General features: G+C 39.0%; 1 protein-coding gene across 4 annotated transcripts in view; it reads left to right on the forward strand.

The window, feature by feature from the left end:
* AGAP1 (ArfGAP with GTPase domain, ankyrin repeat and PH domain 1) overlaps nt 1-17,949 on the forward strand; it is a 395,766-nt gene that overhangs the window by 194,306 nt on the left and 183,511 nt on the right. For all 4 annotated transcript variants that reach the window (XM_087731869.1, XM_087731868.1, XM_087731867.1 and 1 more), the window contains 2 exons: nt 6,581-6,736; nt 11,655-11,747. In XM_087731869.1, the coding sequence (XP_087587995.1) occupies nt 6,581-6,736; nt 11,655-11,747 (249 nt within the window). The remainder of the gene's footprint in view (nt 1-6,580; nt 6,737-11,654; nt 11,748-17,949) is intronic.

The raw sequence follows: 17,949 nt of genomic DNA on the forward strand, positions 1-17,949 counted from the left end.
GTGCAAGGAAATGTGTTTACTGGTCAGCAGTGTCACTCTCGTAGGAGATCTGCATTATACCTGAGAAAGGTACGGAGCTTATCATACATTTTACTAAACTGCAGCTCAGGTATGGCTAGCATACAAGCTTGCTCCCTACTACCTGCTGAAAATCTGTAAAGATGCATTATTTATGCTTGCACTATGCCTCCATAAAGTTTTTACTACAACATGATTGTCTAAGTATGTAAATTAAACTATTAAAAGCAAAGTGCAGTCAGCTTAATCATCCGTTATTTTACTGTATATGAGACCTGATTATGGATAAGCACTAAATAGTAGGGTACAATTATCTTATTTATAGTGGAGGTCATTTGGGATGAAGTATTCTGTTTGATATTTTGGGCACTTGAGTAAAGAAGAGACTACATTGCTTAACTAGCTTTTCCTTCTGCTTTTTCATGTAATTGCAAACCAAAAACTGAAGGAGAAGTGAAAACAATATTTAATACCAGTGCAACACACATCATAATCCTTTTGTATTTACGATGTTATTTCTAAGTAATCTCTAACACATTTAAAGTAAGCATTTTATATATATGTGTATGTGTGTGTATATATTCTCCCTCGTTCATGTGTATAGTTTCACACACAGTACACATGTATATGGAAGTGCGTTCTCCAGGACTCAAATGTTAAAATTCAGTGCATATGTCGGTGTACGTTTTCCTCCTTTCTTTATCTTCACAGGACCTCAGTTACGTTCCTGGGTTAGGTTTTGTTATGCGCGTTGTTACCTTTTCCTTTCAAATGTGTCTTAAACTTCAGATTCGGACTTGATATTCTTTTAGATTTTCCAGTTCATAATGCAGTTGCTGTCACTGTAGTATTGAAGCCTATTGTCACATTACAATTACAATTAAATGTTATTAGTAATTTCATTGAGATGACTTTTTTCGAATGTGCCAACTTACTTTGTCTTCAGAAGTTGTCTTCAGATTTTCCTGGTGCTTTCTTGGTGTGTCTGATAGGACAAATCTGCTCCTTTCCTCTACCTTGCTGCTACAATGAGAAAAGGCAAAAGCTCCTGAGGTGGACGTGTTCTAATATGTCCCAAAGGATGAGGTGAAACTGCTAAGTATGGGAAAATAATACAATTATTACAAGACAATTTGGTCTTACTTTGGAGGGCTAGACTTACTGAAATGTCCAGAGTCATTTATCTGGACCTAGGTTTGAAATCTGCTGTCAAATTTGTATTCCATGGCAGCATGCTCAAAGCTTTCTGGCTTTTACTGAGGCAAGGACTAAACAGTTTCCTCCTTGATCTGTCTTCGGATGTGTGACTGTATATCACCAAAATCCTGTGAATAAATTGGACTCACACCTATAGTGTTTTCAGATGAAAGACTGAGATAATGTGACTTTCAGAAGAGAAATCGTACACAAGTGGGCAAAGAAAAATGTGTCGCAACTAAAGAATTTTCCATGAGGCTTCTGTGTTGCTACAGAAGTATGCTTTTCCCTGCTTTCCCAAGAACAGAAGGTGCAGACAACAAATGCATTCTGTCATAGGGTATGTAATCTGTGCTTTTGGTCAAGGCTTGCTTTATTCCTACAGTTCCCAGGCTCCCTGAAGCTCTGGCAATCTCTGGCCTGTTTCAGAAGCAGGACCTACTGCCCTCATTTTCTCCTCAAGCAGTGGTTAGAGATGATTTTTCTGGAGGGCATCCTGGTATATCTAGAGAGCAGAAAAAAACGTTGATTCTGTTTGTATTGGGTTGCTTGTCAAGAAGAAAAAATTCAGTTTTATTTTTCTTATGCTATCATTTAGTGGTTTGGCCTGGCATCTGTACTATGTAAGCTTTATGAACCATTTGGCAATACCAGATAATTTATATAAGATATAAGGTGAATATTTTGCCTTCTTTGCATAATGGGGCAGTCGGGAACATGCCCCTTGCAAATATGAGGTTAAGTCCAACCTTTTCTTAATGCAGGTCACTGTTGAGCTCCTGTCATACCAGGTAAATTACTCACCAGATTGTTTACTAAGGAAACCTTAAATACGTAAAAGCTTTGAAAGTGTGGGATTTGACTTGATTCAATCCTTTTTCTGCACAGAACTGTGGACATTGTATACGAAGTTTGTTTTTTTGGGGTTTGTTTTTTTTTTTATGCGGTACTGGCAGGAATCTCGTTACAGGCTTTAATACTTTCATTGGCAGTGTCTGCCTTTGAGGTAATTGCATTGAATGGGCCTGTTTGGTCAAGTTATGCCAGGCTGATAGTTTCATCTGAGTTGTTCTTGTCTGGTAACAGTGTAGTGACAATACTCTGCTAAATTTGTGCTTGCTGCCATGACCTTGAGTTTTTTACAGCATCAGTCTACATGGCAACGATGCTAGAAGCCTGCGTAGATACTAAAGGTACACGTTTCTGTAAATGGAGTATTGGCCATTCACACAAGGTGTGTTCTGGAAATAACATATCCCCGAAATGAAAGACTTCCAGGGTTTTCTGTAACAGTGTGCTAAAGTCCGGTGACCACCATCAGGCTGTGCATCTTCCTAGCAGGAAGGAAAGTCAAGGCTGTACTGTGTATGTCCAGAAGCCAAGCACGTTTCAGAATGGGCATGCTGCCTTAATGAGGACAGGAAAATCTGTCACCCGAGAAAGCCAAACAGGGATGTATCTGTGTAAATGGTTCTACTGGGGCGAATAGTATCCCTACCTAGAGTCATTTGATTGACCTCTGTCGCTATTGCCATGAGTCTGGTTAGAGCAGTGACTCAGAAATGGCCCTTTATGCTGACATCTCAGGTACGTCCAGTCTTGAGAGCAGCTTAGTGGAAAAACTTGATTGAAAAGGTAATGTTAAGCTGTGTAATGTCCCAGTGGGTATTAGAGTGCTTATTTGATTGGTTTTGACTGCCACAAATTTGAGCAGCTTGTCCACAGTCAGCAAATGGGTTTATATTAGATACATGTTGGGTTACGTGTGCTCGAAGGAAGATTGTTCTTCAGATTCACTGATTTGATTTTTATGACTTGGGACAAATGTTAAGTTCTGTGAATTATAGTTATTGCCACGTGTCCTAAATCCTGTACTTCACTCTAGTGAACTTGTTATTAAATGCTGGCATACCAATGGCCCATTCTCTCTATTGAGGTGTTTTAGAGCAGCCATATAGTTTTATATGTTTGCTGATTATGGGCACCCTCAGTAGGAGTTGGAGCTTGTTCAGTATTGGTGGTCATGCTTTGATTCTATGGAAGCCTTGAAGTTTTCCACTCTTAAGTCTTTCATTGAAATAGATTAATTTTTTTTCCAGCCAGTGGATTTGACATGACTTACTTTGAAACCACCTCAGAATTTTATTTACAAAGTTGGAAATCCAGTGCGGTTAGTACGTGTGAAAAGAAACATAGCCTGCAGGACTTCTTTCATAGAAGCTGTCTGTATAGGAATGTTTGTCTTTGAGGACTAGAATGCCCAACATGTATGTGTGTTCCTTCAAGAGTTACTCGCTCCTGGAAAATAAATCCCTTAAAAACCCATGAGACAGTGCCTCACTGCCAAAAAGTATAAAATGATGCTATAAGATGATGAAAGATTAAAAAGGTAAAATTTTAAGGAATCCTTTATGTACTCTGTCTGGGAAGTAGGCACTTCGCATAGAAATCTCTTAATTTTAGTTTTTTAAAAAAAAAAAAAAAACGGTGGTGCTGCACAGTTACCAAGTTGATCAATATTATGAAATAGAAGATAGCTGCATCCTTTTCTTTTCAACAGCTTGCAGTTCAAATCCTGTCATCAGTCTACATCATCTGAATCTTTCCTTCTTGCCTTTTTCCTCTCCTTTCTGTAGAAGAGGCTTCTAAATGTTTTGAGGCATAACCCTGTTGCAATCTTTTTTTCCTCTACCATCTTCATCATTTATTGTCATCTTTTTTTCTCCTCGGGTGAGCCTTGCAGCTGCATAGTTTTAATCTTAAATGTGTTCAGTGCCTTTTCCCACTAATAATTGCTTCTGTAGATTTTCCTTCTCCCTCATTTCCCCCAGTTTGGTTCAGTCATGGCAGAGTGGACAGTAGGTCCTCACCACTCCTGTCTGAAAGCCATTCCTTGATACCAGCGTCTTTGGTTTCCTTCCCTAATGCTATTTTGCAGTTGTTGAGTTTCCAGATGTTCACCCCCTGTACCTTCCTTTGTCCACCACGTTTTAAGGCTTCCGTACCACCCTCCTCATCTTTGACACGTCCAGTGCTTTGAGTACTCATTTTCAAAATCTTTGTTCGGCAAACTTTTGATGATTGCTTTTGGAGTGTCCTAGTTACTCGTTGTTTTTTCATTACTTTTCTTCATGCAAGATTCTTTCCTGTATTTCTTCAGAGAGGTAATCTCTGACTTCCACTGGTTCAGTGTGTCTTCATGCAGGTTATTCACCCTCCTGTATGTTTGGTGTGTTATTTGGTGTCTCAGCAAGATGCCATAGAGAAAGGGAAAGTGAATGTGGGGTAAATTAAAGTCACTTCTTCCCAGGTCATCCTGCTCTGGTGTTACCATTCTCTGCTAGGATGCTAAAAATTATCATTTCAGCTGTCATTCTTTCATCATCTTTGTTTTATATGCTTGGGCCATCTCTAAATCCTGCTCTACTTTCTCTGGGCACTCGAAAACGTAGAAAAACTCTCTCAAGATCCTCTGTTATTTTCGGTACCCTTACCTCTGGCTTCCTGATAGCCACGCTTCTCCAATTCAGTCAGAATGAAGGGAAGATGAAATTTAATGTCCTTTTATGTATATATGTATATGTTTATATATATATGTATATATGTTTAAAGAGGGGAAAGAGGAGAACTTTCTCCATGAAAAAGCCCACTTGCTGTATTGTCAGTCCTGTCCTGTCACACAGAAATGAGCTGATGAACATGTTATTTACAGAGAAACAGTGACTTTTAGAAGTGGTGTTCCAGGATTTCTATCTGCATTTATTGGCCCTTCAACCCAAATATGAGCTGCTTTTCTCATGCCTCTTCCTCTTTGCCCTTCTTCTTGAATTTAAAAAAAAAAAAAAAAAGGCTGGAAGAATTGCAGTAGGACTTGAAATCACTAAAAGAAACTTCAACTGGATGATATAAAGAAGGATTGTCTCCTTCTCGGTTCTCCTTCAGAGGTTTCATTTGGACGGCTCACCTCTGCTTGCAACTTGAGATCCTGGTCCTTATGCTGACCCCAAGAAATGGGTGAGAAGTCCCGTCATGCTGCTGGTGCCTCCCCAGAGGAGTGCCTCCACCGTATGGCAGCTCTGTGTGCATGTGAGACCCATCACTAGCGTAGGAGCAACGCTGAAGAGTGGACTTTGGAGTGCCTGCTTTTCCTTCTGAGCTTTACCCAGTGAATTCCTACATACAGCAATTGAGATGAGACCCAGTCACATGTTACGTGTCATGGGAGAATCCTTCTCCTCAGGCACCCTGCAAATACCCTCTTAACTTCTTTCCTCAGTTCTTTTAGGAAACTGGACTGCTTTAAAGATGTTCTTTTACCCTTTTGTGTGCATCACAGACCTTTATTCCCCCTTCATAAGTTACGTGTGAGTTGTTGTCCAGACCCTTTACCCACTGCCTCTCTTCTGGTGAGCTTTTTGTCAACAGCATGCGGAATTTTCCAACTTTGCCCTGCCCCTGTCACCCATCAGCATATACAGTATATCCTCAAAGGGTATACTTGTATCTGATAGGAAAAAAAATATCTCCTTTTGTCTTCCCAGACTATTTCCGCATCCTTTGTAATGATGTTTTTGGTACTTATTGATGTTACATGTAATAATAAAAACAATAATAATTTAAAAAAATCAAGATTTTGTTCTTAATCACCTTTGGTCTTTTCCATTCTGTCTGTTTTCCTCACTTTCCTGCTATTAATCACTTGTTACCTCAACTCATTAATTGTTTTATAGGCTGAGTGACTGCTTTATTTCTTACAAGACTATGATGTAACTTTGTATTTTTGGCTACTTTGGATAAAAGGGAATGTCTTCCTTTAAGGTTTTGTATCCCCATACCGATGGCTTCAGCAAATGTGTTGGGAACAATCTGTCACCATAGTAGCCATTTTACAACATTTAATTATTTTTGTTTTCTTGATTAGCTCTCAGTGAACTGAGGTCTCCAGGCTAGGATTAAGTCCAGCTATGCAGTTCTATGGCACTAGGTATTTTTTCTTAGGTTTGAGGCAGAATTTGGTTTAGCAATTTTGAAGTAGAAAAAAAGAATTTAGACTTTCCCCAATGTTTTGCTTACTCTCTTACACTAGAAAAACAAATGAAATTGTCTATATCCAGTTAAGGCTATATTGTGTAGAATGAAAATGTGCCTGCCACATCAACAGAACCATCTAAGTTTTCAAAAAATAATGGCAGGGAAAATATTTAAGGCCTTGGAATAGAAATGTGTGGAAAAGTGGCAGTAGGGCAGTCCCGCTGTGTTCCTGAGCCTAGGCTGCTGTTCTTGCATATCAGGACTAAATAAGATACAGCTGTGGATTGTAATGTCTTGAAAGCAGTGTATCACTGTTTAACTTTAATCCTTGCAGACCAGTAATGGAGGAGGGAGTTTAAGTGATTATTCCTCCTCTGTCCCATCAACTCCAAGCACCAGCCAGAAGGAGCTACGGATTGATGTTCCTCCCACTGCCAACACACCAACTCCTGTCCGTAAACAGTCCAAGCGCCGATCCAACCTCTTCACGGTGAGTGAGCCAAGGAAGAGACTATTGCTGTATTTTACATAGTGCTCTGTGGTGATGGCCTGAACTTCAACCCTGTTGAGTTGAGCTGGTCTAATCCAGACAGGAGTGTTGAGATGGATCTGTAGGCTTGAAAACAAAAACATCTTAGAATTACCATGGGGCGGTTCTGTTTGAGGACTTAAACAGAAACGAAATACAGTGAAGTGATCCTATTGGGAAATGCAGTGAAACAAGTGAATCCACAGTTGAATTCTGGAGCCTTTGACTTTAATTCTCAGACCTGTGTAGACTCCCTGGTTTGGCAGTCATCAAAGAGAAAGCTGGGCCTCTGCTCCCCAGTCCTGCCCGTACACTCAATGCTGCTGACTCAGGGCTCCCGTGTGAGGTCTCCTGTGTTTGTAGAGAGGTCTCAGGGTTTATCATGGGAATACCATGCAGTGCTGCAAAACAACTACCCCATGCTACTTTTATTACTATACAGTCTCAACTCACTTTTCCAGGGTTAAGAGAGATGATGGAGATTAAAGTGACTTCTTTTCTTCCCAAACCATCTGTTTTTTGCTTCATTGAGAGGCAAAAAAAATGTACTAAATAGAAAGCTTGACTGGTCCAATGTGATAGGTCTTTGTTATGCATAAGTAGTTTGGGAGATGATAAGCCTTGAGTGATGATTTCCTTAGTTTAGCAGTCTTGCTGAAAGCTTTGGGATTGCATTGCGTGCATAATTGTGGTTTTGTAAGCAGTTTTTTGACACTTAACATGCTTTATAGCAAGCACAGAATCCCTGTGGGCTCACACGTAAGTCCCTTGGTGATTGTAGATACACATTAGCTGCTTTTAGAAAGACACGACTTCCCTGTCATCATAAAGAGTTTATGGTTTTTTATTCCAAAGGTGATGTCATGTTCACTTCCCAAAACTAGCTTGCTCCTTGGTCGTATCCAGGGAACCGCATACAAAAACGGTAAAACCATTTCCTTGTACTCTAAACAAAATCTGACCTCTTGGCCTGTAGCGAGTAGAAAGTTTTGTCACTGTTTCAGAGCTCTGACAGCACAGAGTCCCAGGGATGGTATTTCATGTGTCTATCCCAATGGTGATATTTTAATTTAAAATGAGATCTTCAAACTCCTACAAAGGAATGAAAATCATGCATTTTTGTTTAGGTGCAAATGTCTAGGTGCAAAACAATAAAATGTGCAAAAATGAGTGGCATGTGAAAAATTGTCCAATTTTTACGCTGATATTTTATAGCAATTGTCTGGATTTCCTCCCGTTGGTGGGAATACTCACTGCTGTTCGGACGTACTCAGGAGTTACCAACTCCACTAGATGTCAGTGTCAGCCCAGAAACTGCCAGCAGAGTAATACCTCTGGAAATAGAGTTGAGACGATACAGCATCCCTCAAAAGCATTCGCCGTCCATTTCTGGTCTGAAGGATGCATAAAATGCTATAAGGGCTGTATAGATGTTGTTGACATCTGGGAAACTGAGGATGTTTTAAACTGGAGTTAAGTGTAAATTTGAGAAAGTGAATAGAGAAAGATATACCCATCTACAATTGTGGAAAAGGTTTGAGAAGAACGTTAAGTCAGCTGCATTTGCTATAAACAAATAGACTAAAGCTCTCATTTGTGATCATGAATAACATAGTGAGAACCAAATTTACTAATATGAGAGGATGTTGATAGTTGTCTTAATGTCTAACACCTGGGGGAAGATTGGGGGGAAAACAAGTCCTATGGAAAAAAAATAAATATAATTTTACTTTTCAGAATTAGTCCTGTCTTTTAAGATCTGGGCATATTGAATGTTGTATAATGAGTTGCCCTGTAATCCACGTCCTGAACTATTTAACACTGACCCTGCTGTAACCCAGGTTTCATGCCATATCAGCCAAGTTATAACCTGGAATTGTTTAATTGAATAAATAGATTGAATAAATAGACAGACCAGTATTTTCTGTCTAGTTATGAACAGAGTGCGTAATCGAAATATTTTATTGTTTAGCTTTGGGTTTCTTGCTGTGCTTCTTTCCTAGCCTGTTACTTGCTTATGCCTGTATCGCTTGCAGAATCAAATATATTTCTGTTTAATTGCAAATTACCCCTTGTTATCTAGCATAGGTAATATGTTTAGTTTCCTACATGAAGATCTTTTAGTGTTGGAAGAAAATTGGGTTAAGTAGAAAACAGATATGATTTTTCTTAAATTGATAACAGCTTTTGAGTTGGAATAGGGTTTAGAATTTTAAGCATGTTCATGTTTAAGTGCATTAAATGCAGCATCTGATTTTTTTTCAGTTTGAATATTAGTATTTGCTGTAAAGCTATTGTTGCAATAGCTGACTTTCTACTTAGGTGATAAAATAGATCAAATATTAGCAGAAGGGTAAAGGTCCTTTGTTTTGTGCAGTGTATTAACAGGGACAACTAAATAATAGCATATAGCGCAGGTGGGGATTTAAAGTGCATGTGAGGTCCATTTCAGTACTGATTTTAACTATATGTCCAGTCCCATGTGGGATGAATGAACTTCTAGTACAGTGAGATGCATTTCCTTTCCCATATTCAATATTACTTCTTGCTTCTTTGCAGAATTGCAAGCAAGACTTTTTTAAAAGTTAAAATGAACTCTCTGTCTCAGTATCTAATAGTAGAGATCAGTATTCTTACTTTTGGAGCTCTCTGGACTGCTGATAGTGGATTCTGGTTGTGCCCTAACTCAGGTGCTGTATCCCTCTGGGATTAAATCTTATTTCACAGACCTAACTTGGGTGAGGTTTTATGTTGACATAAGTCTGCGTATGACTTCCAATGCAAAGGGGAAATGAGTCAAATGATATTCATGCAGGTGTGTTAATTTTTTTGGACTTTTTCTGGTTTGCTTGAATAAAGTTTTAAATAAAATGACTTAATGTGTAGATGTGACGTCAGAAAAAGTCCTAGTAAATGTTGATCCAGTATGGTTTAGAGTCTATTTTATTCGCACTATAGGATGTAAGATACATTGCGTGTGTCATAGGTACAAAAGCATAAAAGATCAGAATATATCTTTATTTCACTGCACGATTTGTCTTTATAAATAGCGGAGCCTGCTAAGATTCTCCACTTGAAAATTTTCTGTATTCTGTGATTACAAGCAGCTAGAATAGAATTTACCTAACAGAAATTCCTATGTTTCTATACTTAGGGCGTTTGATAATATTTTGCATATAGATATTTCCCTTCTATGTGCAGTGTATTATTTCCAGATGCAGTTACTTTTATGGAATGGAAGATGTGATGATTTAAAAATAAAAATGAAAAATAGTGCATAGATATTCAGCTTGCTTTTCAGAAGCAGGATCCTTTCTTTAAAAAAGTCAAATAAAAAAGAAACATTCAAGTTGACAACTTCCCTCCCAAGGATTTGGCTACCTTCACTGAGTTTCTTTAAAATGTCACTTACGGGCGCTTTGCGCCATTGAAGCATTGTTTCGCCTTGTATTATTGGGAAGTGGCACTTTCAGATTCAGAAATCTGTCTTGAAGGACAAGGAACAATAGTTATCCTGAACATTGGATTTCATCCCTCCCACTTGTTTTGCTTTCTTTCATTTATTCTTTGTTTAATTCCCCAGCACGTCATTCCATTGCCCCGAACCATAGTAACTAGTGACAGGAGCCCGCTCCCGGCGGAGCGGGGAAAGCAGCACGGGATCCCTGCTGGGTAAATGTGTTGCTTAGAATGGTGTTACTTGAAGCCCTCCTCCCTGGGTTTTCTCCCTCCCCTTCCCTCCTCTCGCCCCTGAAGGCAACTGCTTTGGGGATTTTTTTTCTTCCTTCCACCCCTTCGTATAATATGGAAAATGGGTATTAGCTATCCGCGATCCTAATCGTTCTCCTAATTTCAGTGTCTTTCAAACACCTCTTTCTGCTGTAAATGAAAAGTGGGATCTTGTGTCGCTCTGGTTTTCATTAACTTCCCATTGTGGTACTGGACATCGCAAATGTATTCGTTTCATATATCATCTCTGATTTGAAAAAGCACATGAAAATGTTTTCCCATTTTCGATATTGTGTGAGTAATGTTCCTATTGAAAAGTAATGGAGTGAAGTTGTCACTTGTCAGTTCAGTTATTAAGGAGGATGACTCTCGGGTCTTCTTTTTGTAATAAAATAAATCTGTCACAATCATTATGCTCATGCGTTCTTTCATAATAATGGACTGGAATCTGAATAACTTCTTAAAATTACTATATAACTTCATAAAGTCATGAAATGAGCACTGTGAGCTTACTCCTAGGGCAGTTCTAACGTTATAGAAAGCCAAGATCAGGCAATTCAAGTTTTAAACATTGGTTAAATTTTACTCATGCTGATTTTTCTTCATTGTGTTCAGATAACTTTTTTCAGTATCAATTGCTACCTTTTCATGTAATTCCAACTTTATAACCATCCAAAAGTAGAAAAAAATAGAAAGTTAAAGTCAGTATGATCAAAACCAGCATCATAAAATTGCATTTCTAAGTAGTTGATAACAATTACAAAAACCATACAGATGTAAGTTAAACGTATGCATGTATATATCAGATTTTTTTAATGAGAAGCTGGAACCTTCACTCCTCTTTGGAGCTACTATTGGAGACTTCAGAAACTTGTCCTCTGATCTGCTGGGTCTTCAGGCAGTGAAACTGTAACTCTTTAAACCCAAATGCCATTTCAAAGAAGTGGATGGCTGAAAATTACAGGTGGTATTTTAGTATTCAGATTTTGGGGTAGTTGTGTACTTTTGTAGGCTCTAACCCGCACCCTTTGAGTCTATATTTATGTGTCAAAATACTTTTTTTTAATTGCTTTAAAAAAGGAAAAAAGAAAGCATCCTCTGTGTGAACTGCTACATTTAATGGAGCACAAACTTTCTTTTTGCTCTGCAGTCTCGGAAAGGGAGTGACCCAGACAAAGAGAAGAAGGTCCTGGAGAGCAGAACAGATAGCATTGGAAGCGGTCGCGCAATCCCAATTAAACAGGTAATGCCGAAAAAATTTTTTTTTTTTTTTTTGCTTTCCGTAGTTGGAGACACACCTCGGGTCTTAAGCACTCTGATGGCGGGCCCATGCACCAAGATGTGTTTGATGTGCTCTGGTGATGAATGTGGAAGTCACTCACTTGACATCAATTAGGAGAGGTTCCTATGTGTATTAAAATAGGATCATTAGAATAAGAAGAGGGAAAATGTGACAACAGGCCTAATGAAGTGCAGTCTGCCGGCCTGCATATGGAGCGGGTTTCTAGGCTGTGCTGGCTTCAAAGCTGCCTTTGTAGAGGGGGCTTTGATTGGGCTGTGTGCTGCCAGTCGGCGGGGTAAATCAGATCGCTCTACAAGAGCCCCTTGTGATCGCAGAAATAGCCTGATGTGGCCCTAATTTGCTACTGCAGACGGACATCTGAACACAGTTTCAGGCTGGTTTGTAACAACGAGGCAATTAGTTGTGATAATCATAGCCGGTGTGTCAGCTGTGCGCTCTTGTTTGTAATTTGCTAATGAAGGAATTGTAACTTTGATTAGGTTCAGTTTCATTTAGACCTTATTATATAAGAGAACGTTTACAGCTGTAATGTGTGGCCTTAATTAAACTTCCTCATTACACAACAGGACTTGAATTCAAGGATTTGTTTTGGTCTGTTTTACTAGCCTAGATGCACTTTCATTAGCCCGGAAACTCAATGCTAAATTGTAGCTGTGAACACTCCTTTGAAAGGCAAAAGCAATACCGGCATCTAACGCGAGGTATTTGGATGAATGAGATAATTTACTTTCTCAAATTAAATTACACTGAATTCATGTGGTTAAGAACACCGCGCTAAGCGTTTGTATGGGATGCTTTACAAATAGTTTCTGTGATAGCATTTGCAAGTATTTACTTTCGTGTGAGTTACTGTGCTGGAGATAGCAAAAGTGCCAAGGGAAGGGAGTTTATTTTCTTCCCACGAGGCTGTTTCCAGTTTCTTTTGGTGGCTTTCCTGCCCTCCAGAGGGTCACTTCCCTCTCCTAATCTTTCCTCAGTCCACGCTTCATCTTGTCAGGTAACCCTGGGCCTCCTATTTGGGGGTGGGTTTATGTGCTCTGGGGGGTTTGTGGGTTTGGTAGGGTTCTTTTGGTTGTTTTGTGGTTTGTTTTGGTTTTTTTTTCTTTTTGGAAGTAAGGGGGAGATGATTTTTGTACCCTTAACTATTTGCAGTGATTTTCTTTCTTAAAGGCAGTTAAAAAGACCTTTTGGGACTATCAGGCAGCAAAAGTGCTGTCGTGTCTCTGAATGTCTAGTAGACAAATTTTAATCAAACACACTGCAATTCAGAAGAGCAGTTTGAAACCAGATAAGCTCAGTATTTGGCTCTGCCTTCAGGGGAGGAGATTCCAGGCATTTAAAACAAGCTGCAATTTTTTTTCGTACAGCTTTTGTATGGTACGAGATGGGTTAGACTGGCTGGAATTCTTTTGGGTAATGCTAATTAAACAAAAGTGTCTGCAAATGCAGCTGAGAATGTAAAACTGAGGAATACACTTTTCAATATTTATTCAAGGCATACATACTGTTCTTCTCTAAAATGCTGTTGTATGAAATTAATTTGATTGAAAATGCACTTGTAGGGAGAGTATTGTAAGATAAGCATTTTAAGTGTGATTGCACTATACCATGTTATAATGAAATATCCCCTACAATCTCTTGAATTTCTGTATTGAAAAATTCTCCCTGCAACCTCTACTTGTATACTGAGTATGGCCAATCTTTTGGGAATGCATACTTTCGTTATTAATCCCAATTATGGTAATTTCATTTTGTCACATACAAGCAATTCTCAGCAAATATTTGAGCAGGTCTGTAGTCAGCAGTTACATCCTATTCATCAGGGTTTTGAAAGGGTGCTAGAAGGGAGGTTGAACGGCATGCAGTGTTGTAGGATGGCTGCTGTCAGTGGTATTTCACATCATACTTACGTGTCAAGAGAGTGGATTTTGGACTTCATTGGTTTTCTACTTTAGATGGAGAGCTCCTATCAGTAGAGGCGGCACCAAGCTAAATTGCTGATATGCCTGTGTTCTTGGTGGACTCTACAGGTGCCAGACAGGTGGACGCTTCTCTGAGGCAGCAGAAATTCCTGCTAGAAAAGATGGTGTCTTTTTTTTATGCATTAACTGTGAATAAGACAGAGGGATGTGAAAAGAAACTTCTTGACCTAAAAGCTTTAGTATGTCATGCTACTGTGCTTCTTACAGTGAGAAGCCCCTTCCGTCACGCTATGTTTCTGTGACAAACGGTCAGGGTAGAGACAGAGAAATCTGTTTTCAGGAAGTTGAATGCAGATTGTAGTATTCACAATGTTGCTGTGGGAGAACCATCTTATACCATTAAAAGACTTTTCTTTTTAGTCTTTTTGTCACCATGTTTTCCAGTGTTTGTCCTCCTGTTAGCCCAAAGTCACATTGCTGCACTACCCCGTGCTAGAATCCAGAGTAACCTCCAGTTATATTAAACGCTCTCTGACTTCTTTAAGCTGCTGTTGAGCAAAATGCCTTTGCCAGCTTCATGCACATACTCTTCTACTATGTCTTTGGGACATCTTCAAAAACATGCAGTAACCAGGCCTTTTTCATATCTGTTGTCAGTACTTTGTTTTATTCTCTGTATGTTCTTATGTGCATGGCAGCAATATTTAAAAGGGCTGCTGGCAAGGCTGTGCTTCTGGTGCAAGGCAGAAGTCCAAGCTCATACTTGCAGATCAGTGCTTCGGTTGTGTTGGTTGAGCTTATTTGCAGATTTACCAATAAAAAAAAAAAAGTAACTTATGGTTGAAACTCAAACACAATGGATTTTGTGCTCTCAGTTCACTGCTACTTGAAAAAAAGGTAATTAAAAAAAAAAAAAAAACTTACTATTCAGATGTTGAAATCAATGGCTTGGTTATCCAGTGTATTTTATAGTGCCTGCGGGTTGTTCTTATCTACCCACGGTCTCCAAAAAATCAAATGCTATTTCCTAACTTAAAACCAAGCCAAAACAACCCCAAAATAAGAACAAAAGAAAACCGCACAAAACCAAAGCAAGTTCACTGGAGATCAGAAATGTTCTGGTTTTGAGAAAAAAAAAGAAATCTGAGGTGCACATGAAAGGTGGGAGGAAGAGCTGATATTAGTCAAGTATGATTGTGTGTGGTGAGGAGAGCACAGAATAAATGTGTGAGAAGTCAGCTCTTGAGGAAGCGTAGATAATGTGATGACGAGGAGTTTGTCATTGATCTCAACTACTTTTTTTTCATAGATCAGGTCTGTATTGCAGCTGTTGAACCAACATAGCTATGGTTGATGTCTGTCATCAAAGTGATGCTTTTGTATACTTGGAGACAGTTTAAACTGGTAGAGGAGTGGGTTTTTTGTAGGGGCATTTAATTTCTCTCCTGGTTTCCCTCTAAATGCACTTAAACATCTTGTGAAGTGAGTGAGCTATGATGGCATAAAGAGTTGCTTATAATTCTGTATCACAGCCTTTCTGGGGACCCAGATACCGGCCTGCATGGCTGCTAGAGTTTGGTTTGGTTTTTGGTTGAAAGAAGCCAAGAGTTGCAACCTGCTTCTGAATTTCGGTTCTCTGTCCCTGAATTCCTGGGGCTTTGGGGGAAATAGGCAAGGTTGTAAATGGCATGTTTCCTTCCAAGGAAGCACCTCACTCCTTCAGGGCTTTTTCTTTAACTTAAAGCAATCTGGTCGAAAGGGGTTAATGTTCTTATTCTTTCTGTCCTTTCTAAATGTTAAAAATCACTTTTCACTGCAGCGCTAAATATGGTTTTATTGGTCTAAGCCATATAAAACTGTTCTGACGAACCTTCTTGCTCCCAGCAGAAACCCAAAATGTAGGCAATGAAAACCAGGTTTGTTTTTTAAAATGTGGCTGCTAACTTCTGCCAAAATACTCTAAGGTGAGTGAAATTTTGGGAAGGCCAGTTTCCCCAGGGAAGTACAAACACCTTCTGCATGCACAGCAGTATCAGCATGCCTTAAATCCTGTGCTCTTAGCATCCTTTGAGAACTATGAATGCCATAATTTTCCAAAAAGAAAAAAAAAAAAATCTCACTTCTGAGCTGTTTAAATATCTTCTACTAATCAAATGGAGTCAGAAAATATCTGGAACAGTATTTGCCCAAAGTTAAAATCCATAGAAAGTTCTGTACTTCTGAGAAAGAGGCAGTTAAACTAAAAATATTTAAGCTCTCTTCTGTAGCATTTCTCATACTACCCTTAAAGCAAACTTAGTGTGAATGGCTTATGCTGTTTGGAGTATCCTCTGTTCAAAACCATTTATTCTGAAAACAAAGCCTTGTTCTTGGTAGCCTGAGTGAATATTTTGAAAAATGTATTAGGCTGTACAGTTTAGGGTGACATACTTTCTGAGATGGGGGGTGTTTGTAGAGTTTTGGGAAGATAACTTTGTTTTCTGTGGTCTTGCTAAATCTTTATCAGCAGGGCATATTCAAATAAAAAAAAAAGCACAACAAGAAAAATAAAAGCAAGAAGCTCAGCTCAGCGGTGAGTGGGCTTGTCATGTATTAATTTTTCATTGCTGTGGAGAATTGTACATACATAATCACTTGATTGCAGTGGGAGTTAGCGAGCTCCTATGGTGTCATTTGCATAAATCTTGTTAAGTCAATGGCAGTTAATGAAGTACAAATGAGCCTGGAGAAGGTGACATGCAAATCGTGGGTGGCAGATGGGAGGTCTGTTTTTGGGATGGCAGCTGTGTGCTCTTTCTTCCCCCCCCCATCCCCCCCAGATTAGAGTGTAAATAAATACGTAAGAGCTGGCCTTGACTTTGTGCTTTCAGACCTTCTTCTATTTGCCATTTGCACTTAATCACAGATGCTCATATTATTATATGGTCCAACTATGTAACCTTGACTGTTCTTTTGCCAAAAACTGGTCAAAATAGATTTTGACAGGTTGCCTCAGCCCTTGGCTTACCCTGGGAGGTGCTGCATCTCTTGTGCCCCCAAATTCCTGCATCATTTAGGAAGAGCAAACTTGGTCTGGCTTAAAAATAAGTGTTCTAATGGTTAACGTTACACTGATGACATAGTGAAAAATTTGCCATCCATGACTTGCAAAGGTGAACTTCAGAATCCATTCGCTTCTCTCAGTTTGCAAATGGCTGTATTAATGGAGAAAGTCGAATATCTTATTCAGGCTTTACTTTTAGGTGATATTTCAAATGACCTTCTTTGCCTACTAGCTTGGCACATTTAAGTACATTAAAGTAATCTTAATGAAATTAGGTATTTTGTCCTTTTTTTTTTTTTTTTTTAAACTCTGAACTAAAAATGGCAAATATTTTTTAGGTCAGGGCTGAGATAGGGGCTTCGTCAGCAAACAGGGGTGGCATCACTGATTTGCTTTTTGGGAAGAAGAGTTTGGTTCCTGGATGCACAAGTTGCAGTTTTTCGTTAAGATGGGTGTAAACAAAACTGGAACTTCACAGCGTACATCTGAATTTTATAAAAAATGACATTAAACTTGGCAAAGATAACTATTTGAAAATGCTTTTGGTAGATGACAAACTTCGCATGAAAAAATTGTCACTTCGGTTAAATAGCTTCTGAAATATTTGAGAAGTTGCATTGCGACTTATGATCCCTTATCGGCAATTTTTTTTAAGTAACTTTTAAATCGACTTGTGCATTCCCAAGAATTTCTTGTTAACTTTTTTGTTTCAAGCCTGGTCATTGCGTTGTCAATTTGCAATCCTTTCCCAAGTGCCCTAGCCTTAGAAGAATATAACTGAAGCAATTTGTCAAAAACGTTCCTATTCAGGGAAAAATCTGTCCTATTTTTAAGATATACTTAAAAAAGCCAAAATATGGAATTTTTATTTAATTAAGGTTTTTGCTAGTGAACTCTTTTAATACATTGTCTGTGTGCTGCTCTGTTGAAAGAATCTCTGGGAAACTGGGAATTGCTTTTTTTCTCAATGATTTTTTTTCCAACCTAGTCTCACCTGGGCACTCTGAGCACCTGCACAGCAGCCCTTGGCCTGAGGACTTTAGAAAGCACCTGAAAACAGAAAGAAGAGGATTTCAACGTGGTTTATCTCGAACTTTGTTTTTATTAGACTTAGTCTTAGCAGTCGCTCTCGATATGTGTCTGGGCAGAAGCTTTGCTAGTAAGTTCAAGCAGCGTG

Source organism: Nipponia nippon, unplaced genomic scaffold (assembly GCF_047370975.1).
Source record: "Nipponia nippon isolate SJK-2023a ecotype South Korea unplaced genomic scaffold, ASM4737097v1 scaffold_5, whole genome shotgun sequence".
NCBI lineage: Eukaryota > Metazoa > Chordata > Aves > Pelecaniformes > Threskiornithidae > Nipponia > Nipponia nippon.